Source organism: Schistocerca gregaria, chromosome 3 (assembly GCF_023897955.1).
Source record: "Schistocerca gregaria isolate iqSchGreg1 chromosome 3, iqSchGreg1.2, whole genome shotgun sequence".
Taxonomy (NCBI): domain Eukaryota; kingdom Metazoa; phylum Arthropoda; class Insecta; order Orthoptera; family Acrididae; genus Schistocerca; species Schistocerca gregaria.
Window position 1 is genome coordinate 632,178,236 of NC_064922.1, and position 12,869 is coordinate 632,191,104.

General features: G+C 46.2%; 1 protein-coding gene across 1 annotated transcript in view; it reads left to right on the forward strand.

The window, feature by feature from the left end:
- LOC126355537 (dipeptidase 1-like) overlaps positions 1–12,869 on the forward strand; it is a 399,494-nt gene that overhangs the window by 57,055 nt on the left and 329,570 nt on the right. Inside the window, exon 3 of the mRNA XM_050005883.1 lies at positions 12,024–12,180. Within this exon, the coding sequence (XP_049861840.1) occupies positions 12,024–12,180 (157 nt within the window). The remainder of the gene's footprint in view (positions 1–12,023; positions 12,181–12,869) is intronic.

Genomic DNA, 12,869 nt, shown 5'->3' on the forward strand with positions numbered 1-12,869 from the left:
GCGTGTCGCGGAGCCGTTGAAGTTTAACGTGCGAGCCGATATTATTGGTGTTCATGGTACCTATTTGGTATGCCTGATGGTGGTTCCGTGCTGTCGATAGGATCATAGATGGTAAAGATTGTCGTGGTGTATTGTGGAAGTTTTCAGTAGTCGCAGGAGTCGTCGTAGAAACGTCCCCTATTTTAGTATTGGTCTAACGGAGGAATAGATATCGTTTCCGCATCGGGTGGAGCTGGTAAATCCGAGTCATCCACCCATGAAAAATGTTCATCAGTTTTCAACATTGGAGAGAGGTAGCAGCGCTGGTCGAGTCGGCTCAGTTGCGTCGAAGACGACGGGCGTGCTATGTTCCATGGCTCCTGGGCGCGGGGCTTGCTCACAATCTCTGTTGGAAGGCTCACCGCGTTGTGGATGACGCGTCTCCGTGGCAGAGGAAAAGGAGCTATTGTGTACTCTGTCATATTCATGCTCCACTTCTTCGTCCTGCAGGGAGGGATCAGTAATCGATTCTGATGCCTTTCGGCATATTTTTCGTCGTTTGCTCCCGTCAATGTGTTTCTGTGTCTGAGGAAGGAAGAGATACTGGTCACTCCGGCACAAAAGCTGCGAGTGGCCTTGGGTCTCCATAGAGCTCTCGCTGGTATCCTTGTGATCTTCTAGCGTGGGTGTGCCCGGCTGTAAGTCAAGTATGCTGGAGTCACTACTGGTGGCAAGATGCTATGACACCGCTGGTTGTGTCGGTACAGAGAGACGCTCATAAACTATTTCTTGTGAGGGCTCGATGAGCTTTGTCACCGCATAAGTGACTGGAAGGGCGGCTGTGATTCGGTCGGTGTTTGTATCGTCGTGCCGGAACTGCGAGTTGCGGCGTTGCAGGCATTCATTAAGGACGTGGCGTTCTTTGCCACAACCGGAACATGTTCCAGGTTGTCCGTCGTAAATGACCAACGCACGGCAGCCGCCGATAGAAATGTTCGATAGGATGTGCCATTTGGGATCTATTCGGACTTGTCTCACACCATTAAGGACGAGATGCGTTGTAATCTGTGCCCATGTTTCGGCTACGTGGCTCTGGACTTTTCCGTACGGGCTTAGCGCCTCGATGGCTTCATCGTCATTCATCTCGGAAAGCAGTTCGAATACACGAATCGTTCAACGGCCAAATCCTGTTGCAGGCAGCACCGGAAGTCGTCTTAACATAAATGACGTTGCTAATGATCGATAGGTGTGTGCCGATGAGATCGTCAAGCGGGATCTTCACATCTTCACGTAGGAAGCGTTAGAAAGCAAGTGCTTTGGTTCGTGCGTATTCGTTTGAAAAGGTGAATTTAAGATTATTCTTCCTGTAAGAGTTAGCCATTATAACTACTTCGACTGAGAAGCGCGGTGACGGGGAAGTAAACAAACACTCCGCACGCGTAGCTGCGTGGACGGCCAAGCGCGGTCCTCACTGCTGTCCTGCCAAAGGCAGACTGCCACATCAGCTACACAAGCACGACTCACAGCTTCAATACTGTCGGTACCTCGCATCCTAACTGCCAAAATTCACAAAAATCTCATTCTGGAAACATACCCCAAGCTGTGGCTAAGCCATGTCTCCTTACTTCCAGGAGTGCTTATTCTGCAAGGTTCGCAAAAGAGGTTTGTGAAGTTTGGAAGGTAAGAGACTAGGTATTGGCAAAACTGAAGCTGTGAGGACGGGTCGTGAGTCGTGCTTGGGTGGCTGAGCAATGACACCTAAATTCTTACTTGCCACAGATATTTGGCAATTCTTTCCTAACATGTGGCGATTTCTGAGGGTGTGGGTAGGAATGATCCTAGGATTAGAAAAATGGTTCAAATGGGTCTGAGCACTGTGGGACTTAACATCTGAAGTCATCAGTCCCCAAGAACTTAGAACTACTTAAACCTAAGTAACCGAAGGACAGCACATACAACCATGCCCGAGGCAGGATTCGAACCTGCGACAGTAGCTGTCGGGCGGGTCCAGACTGAACGGCCGGCGAACCTAGGATTACAGCTTCAATCGCTGCCAGTGAAACAAGCGGCAATAACATTCGTAATTCTTCGCTTGTCACAAATATTTGGATGTTTATTTCCGAATCATCGTTATGTCCGGGGATGTGGTTTGCCAGGAAGCTAAGACGACTGCTTCCGCAGTGTTTTGTTTCTAATCACACGATCATACTGGACATTTGAGATTCACAAACAGCGGTGAGGTGCTCATGCTAGCTACCGAATGGATTTGCGTATGCTCTAAGTGAGGTGCGGACGCTGGCTATACAGTGTCGTCTACAAGAGTGGAACGAGATTTTCTGAATTCGGCTCATTAAGGAGTGGCTGTTGTAATCAGGCAGTTATCAGACCTGGTGATATTGGGGCAGATGGATGATCCGAATTCGAATAAACGGGAGGGGCGTAACAGTTCTGGCGTGCGCTTTAAAACCATTGGGTTACCTACCGAACAGCTCGATCGGAAAAGTTGTCCATGTGTGACATGTGTACATTCGGTACACAGGGTGAATCACCTAAAACTTGCATCATAAATATTATACACTCCTGGAAATGTAAAAAAGAACACATTAACACCGGTGTGTCAGACCCACCATACTTGCTCCGGACAAATGGCCGTCGAATGGCCGTCGAATGGCGCTAGCTGCGCAGCATTTGTGCACCTCCGCCGTCAGTGTCAGCCAGTTTGCCGTGGCATACGGAGCTCCATCGCAGTCTTTAACACTGGTAGCATGCCGCGACAGCGTGGACGTGAACCATATGTGCAGTTGATGGACTTTGAACGAGGGGGTATAGTGGGCATGCGGGAGGCCGGGTGGACGTACCGCCGAATTGCTCAACACGTGGGACGTGAGGTCTCCACAGTACATCGATGTTGTCGCCAGTGGTCGGCGGAAGGTGCACGTGCCCGTCGACCTGGGACCGGACCGCAGCGACGCACGGATGCACGCAAGACCGTAGGATCCTACGCAGTGCCGTAGGGGACTGCACCGCCACTTCCCAGCAAATTAGGGACACTGTTGCTCCTGGGGTATCGGCGAGGACCATTCGCAACCGTCTCCATGAAGCTGGGCTACGGTCCCGCACACCGTTAGGCCGTCTTCCGCTCACGCCCCAACATCGTGCAGCCCGCCTCCAGTGGTGTCGCGACAGGCGTGAATGGAGGGACGAATGGAGACGTGTCGTCTTCAGCGATGAGAGTCGCTTCTGCCTTGGTGCCAATAATGGTCGTATGCGTGTTTGGCGCCGTGCAGGTGAGCGCCACAATCAGGACTGCATACGACCGAGGCACACAGGGCCAACACCCGGTATCATGGTGTGGGGAGCGATCTCCTACACTGGCCGTACACCTCTGGTGATCGTCGAGGGGACACTGAATAGTGCACGGTACATCCAAACCGTCATCGAACCCATCGTTCTACCATTCCTAGACCGGCAAGGGAACTTGCTGTTCCAACAGGACAATGCACATCCGCATGTATCCCGTGCCACCCAACGTGCTCTAGAAGGTGTAAGTCAACTACCCTGGCCAGCAAGATCTCCGGATCTGTCCCCCATTAAGCATGTTTGGGACAGGATGAAGCGTCGTCTCACGCGGTCTGCACGTCCAGCACGAACGCTGGTCCAACTGAGGCGCCAGGTGGAAATGGCATGGCAAGCCGTTCCACAGGACTACATCCAGCATCTCTACGATCGTCTCCATGGGAGAATAGCAGCCTGCATTGCTGCGAAAGGTGGATATACACTGTACTAGTGCCGACATTGTGCATGCTCTGTTGCCTGTGTCTATGTGCCTGTGGTTCTGTCAGTATGATCATGTGATGTATCTGACCCCAGCAATGTGTCAATAAAGTTTCCCCTTCCTGGGACAATGAATTCACGGTGTTCTTATTTCAATTTCCAGGAGTGTATGAAGTGCTATTGATGTGCACATTTCACAGAATGCGTTGGTAGTCAGGGGCTGGTATTGTCAGCCAATAAACAGATTGTAACAATGATCATAAAGTGTATTTTTTATGCAAACATACAATTTTTTAAATGAAACATTACCTATTGATATTAACTCACTAAACGTATGGTAATCTACGACAATGGTGTTTGTTGCAGGATTCTAGTGAGAGTCATTTACGAGATATCGTTTTCTGAAAAGCTCCCACACCGACACTTATTTGTGCCGGTCAACCTGCGTAGTTGCTCAGTACTATGTTGTCTTGTTTGCGTATAGTGTGCTTGTGTGTTCGTTGAGTGCGTTGCGACTTGATAGTCAGTTTATGTGTGACCAAGCAGTAGGGCATCAGTGGACGATGGGATTTGCAGTTTGTTCTTGTACGGTGTATGCGACAAGATATCCCAATACAGACGAACCATCAACACGATTATACATCAACCTCTTCAACCATTTACGAGAAAGTGGTAGTGTACCATCTAGACAAAGCAGCAGAAGGAAACAATTGTCGATATAAGAGTGGAAATAAACGTTCTTCCTGCTGTTGCAGTTGATACGCACATTATCTCCGGCGCAGTCGCACGAGGAAGTGGAATGAGTCAGGCAAGTGTCCTCCGCATTCTCCATCGATGTAGGTTCCACCCCTGCCACATCTTCCTGCATGAAAAGCTACATGGAAACGGTTATGAGAATCGTGTCAACTTCTGTACACGCCCATTAAGGGAGATACTCCAGTTATGTAATTTATCTTGTTTAGTGATGAAGCCATATCTCTCAAACATAGCCAAGTAAACCTTCGAAACATGCATTATTGATCTGTTGATAATCCCCGTTAGCTTCATCAGGTGGAACTTCAGAATCAATCTTATGTAAACATGTGGTGGTGGATAGTGAACCAGCACCCCATATCTCTATCTCTTATAGATGGTACATTGAACGCGCACTGATGTCGCACCCTCCTAACAGATCATCTTCCACGGATGCTTGAAGACATTCCTCTGCAGACAAGGAGGAACAGGTGACACCAACGTGATGTCTGTTCGGGCCAAAGTGCACGATGTACTACAGCATGGCTTCAAGAATTATGCCCAAATTGTTGGATTGGATGCAAAGGACCTGTCTATACCTTGGCTAGCCCGTTTCACGGATTTGACGCTTGTGGACTTCTTTTCTGTGTGGAAAGCTGAAAGACGCTGTCTACAAGGATATACCAGCTACATCCAATTATATACAACGACGTACTACTGTAACCTACTCGTATATCTTCGCTGCAATTGTATTACGTACCATGCCATACTGGAAGCGTGTATTGATGCTGCCGGAGATATTGTCTCATTGCGGGTCAGCATCCAGATAACTATTGTGTGCTACCACAGGTATCGTACATGTGTCGGTATGGGAACACTTCAAAATACGATCTCTCGGAAACAACGCGCACTAGAATATTGGAACATACGCCATTACGTGATTTAACCTACATTTAGTTTGTTAATGTCAGCAGACACCGCTCCATTTGAAAAAGTGTATGTTTGCACAAAAAATACTCTTTCTGAGTTATATCACAAGCATTTGATTGTCTAAGTTCTGTGAATGCCGTATATAAACAGCAATACATTTTGTGAGAACCGTATATCAATAAAGAGCACTTTCTATTCTCACAAAATTTGCCGAGCACCTTAGTACTAATCGGTGATACTTTCGGTACAAGATTTTATGCGATACGAGGGTTGGACCTTTAATAGTGGCGACTATTTACTTACAGCGGTTACAAAATAGATACGTGTTTCAAAGTTGTACTGACCTTCAAATTAGTCACCAGTATTATGTATAACCCGTTACCAGCGATGTGGAAATAGTAGAACATTTTGAGCAGTGTTAGTTGTCCTGACAGTTTTAGCGGCGCGGTCTACTGCCCGACGAATTTGTAGCAGTTCTGAATCGAATGCCGTGAAGTGTTTCCTTCAGTTTAGAAATAGAGTTGAACTTACCAGGGCTTAAGTCAGAGGAGTGCACTTAACAGCCCCATCAGCCAAACAAATCAGTAACAGCTTGCTCTGTACGTGCTTGAACCTTGTGCTGAAATATGATGGTCAGGTCATGCAGAGAGTGTCATCACTTCTGTCTCTGTGCTGTTCATTTTTGGAACACAACCTAAGACCAGCTTAGACGTGATGACACTTTCTGCAGGACCTGACCATCATATTGCAGGGAAATGCTCAAGCACGTACAGCACAAGCTGTTACTGATTTGTTTGACTGATGGGGCTGCTAAGTGCTATCCCACCTACTGCACTCGCCTAAGTCCTCATGAGTTCAACTCGATTTCTAAACTGAAGGAAACACTTCCCAGCAATTGCTTCAGAACTGCTACAAATTCGTCGGGTAATAAACTGCTCCGCTCGAACTGACAACACAACTCACACTGCTAAGAGTATTCTACGATTTCCACATCGCTGGCTACGGGCTATACATAGTACTGGCGACTACTTTAAAGGTCAGTAAAATGTTTAAAATGGTTCAAATGGCTCTGAGCACTATGGGACTTAACTTCTGAGGTCATCAGTTCCCTATAACTTAAAACTACTTAAACCTAACTACCCTAAGAGCATCACACACATCCATACCCGAGGCAGGATTCGAACCTTCGACCGTAGCGGTCGCGCGGTTCCAGGCTATAGCGTCTAGAACCGCTCGGCCACCATGGCCGGCTAAAATCGTGAAACACCCATCAATTTTGTACGAGCTATAAATAAATAGTTGCCACTATTAAAGTTCCAACCCTCGTATATCACCTAATAAGACTAAAAGAATAATTTATTTGGTTAGATGAAGGAATGTTTCATTGGACATGCTCAAATAGAGTTGAAGGATTGAATCAATGTGCTTATTGTTGTCGCATGACGTGGTACAGTGAAGTTAAATTAATTTACGTTGCTCAGCTTAAAAAATTCTTCAAATTAACAAAAGATAGTAGGATGTAGTGCGAATGAGGATATTTTTATTAATTCTTGAACTGTATTACGTTGACTAGGTATTAGCCTCAGTTTGAAAGCTGATAAAGTTCGTAGAACTGGCTAGTCGTGAGATGTTAGTTTTCCTGACACCACTGTTTCCAGGGCAGTGACGAAGCTCCAGACACATACATTAATTCAAATTACATTACTTTAAAAAAGTCCCTCCCGCAGAAGGTTCGAGTCCTCCCTCGGGAATGGGTGTGTGTGTTCATCTTAGCATACGTTAGTTTGAGTGGTGTGTAAGTCAAGGGACCGATGACCTGTAGCAGTTTCGTCCCTTAGGAATTCACACACATTTCAACATTTTTCAAAAAATCTGTTTGAAATAGATCAGTGCTCTGAAACTGATACTGATTCTCCTTCTAATATAGTCAAGATTTCTGTAACCACGGGAAATACCAGAAAGGAATTCTTAATTTTGAAAGTCAGGAGAAGCACTGCATACCTGAGTACATTGTATACCTCAATTCGAAGTTTATAATTTCTGAACGTGCCGGTTTATTCCAGTTATAAATCATCAGTATGTAAGACTCGCTAATGGCCCTTTCAGTTTATTGATACCGTAATGCTAATCCCCAGCTGCTGTGCACGTAATGACTAATCTATTTAACTTTACGTTCTAACGATCTGTCTTCGGTGAAAGTGTACTTGTTGTTGATAACTGTATGCGAGCTGAATGATGAAAGTCGGACGCGAGGAATGATAATTCGGATGACACCACAGACGGGGCACACAATGAGAAAATAGTGTTCGATAAACGTCTTCATGATACGGAGTGTACGAAGTGGCGATATAATGGAGTTTACTGTGCAGAGTAATGCCATATAACAGAGTTTTTGTGGTACAATTTAAACCGAAGTCTTAGATTCCGGCGTAAAAGCCTCGAAAATGACATTTCGAAAATACCCCACAACGTCTGCGAAACGATAATTGGGTTACCCTACAGATCAGTCCATTACTGTCACTTTAATTGGCTTCGCAGTTTTTACAACCTAACTGTAACATTTCAACCGGAACTAGTCCAAGGGCTACGCTACAGAGCAGTGCGTTGACACACCTACTTTTCTTCCAGTCGCATTCGTCGGCTTCGTGAACTCACAACCAAACTGTAACAATATCCCAAAAAATCTTGTCACATTCCGAGAAGCAAACAATAGTCTACAAAAAGAGATACGACAGCCAGTGAGCAATTTTGTAATCAATAACAGCCAGATCAGTAATAGCCAGTCCTGATCTTTCTATGAAGGAAACGAAACCATTTAATTCGAATATTCATCCGAAACAAGTTATTATTCGGTGGTTCTGAGAGGCTGATGTATATTTCCTCCGACTGACTTTTATCAGTGTAAACGAATAGCTGACAGCAGCATGCAGCAGAAGAGCAGCCGACACTGTAAGACCTTTTCGCCCTGATTTTAGAAACGCTCTTTGGCCATAGAACATCTTGCGGTATTGTTATAACGCCTTTCACACTTTACCCATGGTCCTTCTTCTGCTCGTTAATACTCTGCAATTGCAGTTTGTAATGGTCGACACCATGACTTTTCTGTTACGATAATCCAAGGTTTGAATTTAAAAAAAAAATCTCTGAGCACTATGGGACTTAATATCGATGGTCATAAGTCCCCTAGAACTTAGAACTACTTAAACCTAACTAACCTAAAGACATCACACAACACCCAGCCATAGCGAGGCAGAGAAAATCCATGACCCCGCCGGGAATCGAACCCGGGACCCCGTGAGTGCGAAGCGAGAACGCTACCGCACGACCACGAGATGCGGGCAAGGTACGAATTAACCCTTATATATGTGTGTGTGTGTGTGTTTACAGAACAGATATCATTGGTGTATGACTACTTTTCTGTGTTACCTTGACAGTTCCATGATGTTTGTCTCAGTACTGATGAATAATTTGCGACTAGGCGGTTAATGGACGAGGGACGTTGCACTGCAGCGAGCGATAAGTTGGAAATTTGCATCGGTCAGGGACTTTGTCCGAATGGCCGAAACGCCAGCGCGCTAAATCAACGTGTTAGGTCAGAGGGCCCGCTGCATTGTGCAATAAAAATAATCTAGTGAGTTATTCAACGATGAACCTCCAGGTGTGGCATCTGATATTCGCCCAAACCAAAGTCGACAAGCAATAACGAACAATGTGAATAAGAAGAAAAAGAAACGGTTAAGGAAGTCATTCGTAAGAAGCAATAAATACGGGTTCGATTCCCGGTCCGGCAGAAGTTTTCAACCTTCGCCACTGCATTTCCACAGTGCCCTGTGGCGCTACCTGTCACCAGTTTCCCACCCGACCTTTCCCTTTCCTTGCTATTACACTATTCATATAAAACGGATAAAAGTGTCCAAAATTAGCGCATTCCGCTTCACTTACACGTCGTCCCTCTAGTTTCACCTTCTCCTTTTTCTTCAAACGAAGATAAATCATTTCCTAACAGATTCACTAAATATAACACAGCCACCTGATTGCAGTGATTGCATGATTGAAAGAAAGAAGAAGAACAACTACGCACACACTATTCCCGTTAATTCAGTCGCGCTGAGCCTGCGTGATATTACTTGAGTCAGCAAAATCCTAACTGTACTGCGACGTAATCAGCCGAAGCTGCTGTACCATCTTACCATAAATATGAGCAGACACGACTGCATACGTGTAGGAGGAGGTCAACATAATTCATCATACGTTGCATTCATTCATAACACCAATTTTTATAGTTCTTTCCCACTTTTGTTTAAACGGAAACAATATTTCATGCAATAGAATGAGACACAAAAGAATAACACACTTATACAGACAGAATGTTAACTAAACAAAAATCTGTAATCAGTCAAATATCCGTAATTGAGGTAGTAGAATTTAAAATATGGTTCAAATGGCTTTGAGCACTATGGGACTTAACTTCTGTAGTGATCAGTCCCCTAGAACTTAGAACTACTTAAACCTAACTAATCTAAAGACAGCACACACATCCGTGCCGGGGGAAGGATTCGAACCATCGACCGTAGCGGTTGTGCGGTTCCAGACTGTAGAACCTAGAACCTCTCGGCCACTCCGGCCGGCAGTAGAATTCAAAAAGAGTGCTTCGGTTGACCGTAATTTCTGTTTGTTACACGACCGGTTTCGAAGAAGAAAGTTTGATCTTCAGGTGCAACCAAATAATTATGGAAACACAATTGTGTGGTGCTCGGACAGGCGGGCGATGTGGTTCCTGGTCGTACACTTCTATGCGTTCGTTTCACGTCGGTGTGAACCCCATGACTGACTGCCCCGAGCATAACATATTTACACTGAAGTGACAAGACATGGTTCAAATTGAAATGGCTTTGAGCACTTTGGGATTTAACATCAGAGGTCATCAGTACCCTAGAACTTAGAACTACTTAAACCTAACTAACCTAAGGACATCACATACATCCATGCCCGAGGCAGGATTCGAACCTCCGACCGTAGCGGTCATGCGGTTCCAGACTGAAGCGTCTAGAACCGCTAGGCCATACCAGCCGGCGACAAGCCATGGAATATTGACATGCACATATAGAGATGGCGGTAGTATCGCGTCCACGACATCTTAAAGGGCAGTCTATTTGCGAAGCTGTCATATGTATTCAAGTGAGTCACGTGAAAAGAATATTGAAGGCATAATGGCAGTTGGAGCTAGAACCATGGTAAAATTCATTTCGTAAATCGTAATTGAATATCGTGAGCTCAACAGTGTCAAAAGTGTGCTGAGAACACCAAGTTTCAGTCATTACATCTCACCACTGACAACACAGTGGCGACCGAGCGAGGTGGCGCAGTGGTTAGCACACTGGACTCGCATTCGGGAGGACGATGGTTCAATCCCGTCTCCGGCCATCCTGATTTAGGTTTTCCGTGATTTCCCTAAATCGTTTCAGGCAAATGCCGGGATGGTTCCTTTGAAAGGGCACGGCCGACTTCCTTCCCAATCCTTCCTTAACCCGAGCTTGCGCTCCGTCTCTAATGACCTCGTTGTTGACGGGACGTTAAACACTACCCACCACCACCACCACCACCACCAACAACAACAACAACACAGTGGCCGGCGGCATTCCCTTAACGACCGAGAGCAGTTGTGTTTGCGTAGAACTGTCAGTCCTATCAGATAGGCAACACCGCGCGAAAAACCGCAGAAATCAATGTGGAACATAGGAAGAACGTATCCGTTTGGACGTTGCAGTAAAATTTGGTGTAATGGCTTTGGCAGCAGCAATTGAAGCGAGTGTCTGCTAACAGCACGACATCGGCGGCAACGTCTCCCCAAGGCTCGTGACCATACCGGTTAGATAATAGATGACTATAAAACAGTGGCCTTGTTAGATGAGAGAGAGAGATGAACCTAATCGAACATTTGTGGGACAAAATCGAGAGATAAATTCGTGCAAAAAAATCCTTTGCTGGCAAGACCTTCTCAATTATGGACGGCTATAGGGGCAGCATGGCTTTATATTTTTGCAGGGGAATTCCAGAGACTTACTGAGTCCATGCAGCGGGCCACTGTGACCGAACGGTTCTAGGCGCTTCAGTCAGGATCCGCGCAGCTTCTGCGGTCGCAGGTTCGAATCCTGCCTGGGGCATGGACGTATGTGATGTCCTTAGGTTAGTTAGGTTTAAGTAGTTCTAAGTCTGGGGAACTGATGACCTCAAATGTTAAGTCCCATAGCGCTTAGTGCCATTTGAACCATTTGAGTCCAAGCCATGACGAGTTGCAAATTTTGTCTCCTCTGTGTTAATTTCCATAAGTATTTGATGTCACCTGACGATGAAGCTTTACACTCAGAAACATATTGCGCATTAACCGGAAATTACTGGCAACTGCTGCGGATTTGCAAATAAATATTTATTAATATGTTATCCATTAATATGATTGTGGCAATGGATTTTTGTTATATAGTTTATGGTATTCTGGGCTGCTGCTTTAACAGCAGTGCCGCCTACTGCCGCTGCCTGCTCTTTAGTGGAGCGTATTAACGCATGCTGCAGCTCAGCCCCACTGAGTACCTACTTGCTCGCGTGCGCAGGCACAACGACCTGGCGTGGAACGTGCGCCTCTACTGCCGCGGCCGGCTGTCGGCCGTCAACCTGACGGAGGACCTGCGCCGCGTCGAGCCGTGGGCCAGCAGCGCGTGGTCGCACACCGACCTGCCCCGGCTGCGGCGCGGTCTCGTCGGCGCACAGGTCAGTACCGCGGGCTGCCTGCCGCTCGCCGCCCCACGTCTCTGCCAATGCGCTATAAACAACGGCCGCGGGTCGCACGTGACTTGGTCCACTAATACCGGGTTCTGCAGCAAGACGCGAGTTTCGTTAAAAGTACCACTGGGGATGGCAGTCACACAAGACTGTGGCGCAGGGCTGGTGGACTGGGGCTCTGGCCAGGGGCTGCGCTGGCGAGGGGCTCAATTTAAAAGTTAATTTATTAAATATAAAATAATAGTTAGCATGAAGCAGAATTTAGGAAAAACAGATCTAGTGTTGAGCAGATTTGGTGTCTGAAGACCATATTAAGGACACGTCGAAGTACCAACACATACGTCACCCTTGTGGATCTCAAGAAGACGCACAACTCTGTCGACAGGCGAACCGTTTTAGATACTTTATAATAGCTCACGGTAAACAGGAAGTCTAAAGAGCTAATCTACCACAAACTCACAGACATAGCATCTCAAGTTAAGTTTCTCAGTAAAATGTCTGATGCTTTTGCAGTATGTACTCGCGTTCGATAAGGTGATGACCTCTCGCACCTTCTGCTTAACACTGTACAAGAGAAACTTATCAGAGAATGAGGGATAGAAGTCGAGGGTAAAACATCGGGATCACTGGACAGAAACTGAAAGACAAGTGCCTAGCATTTATATGACATCTCCGAA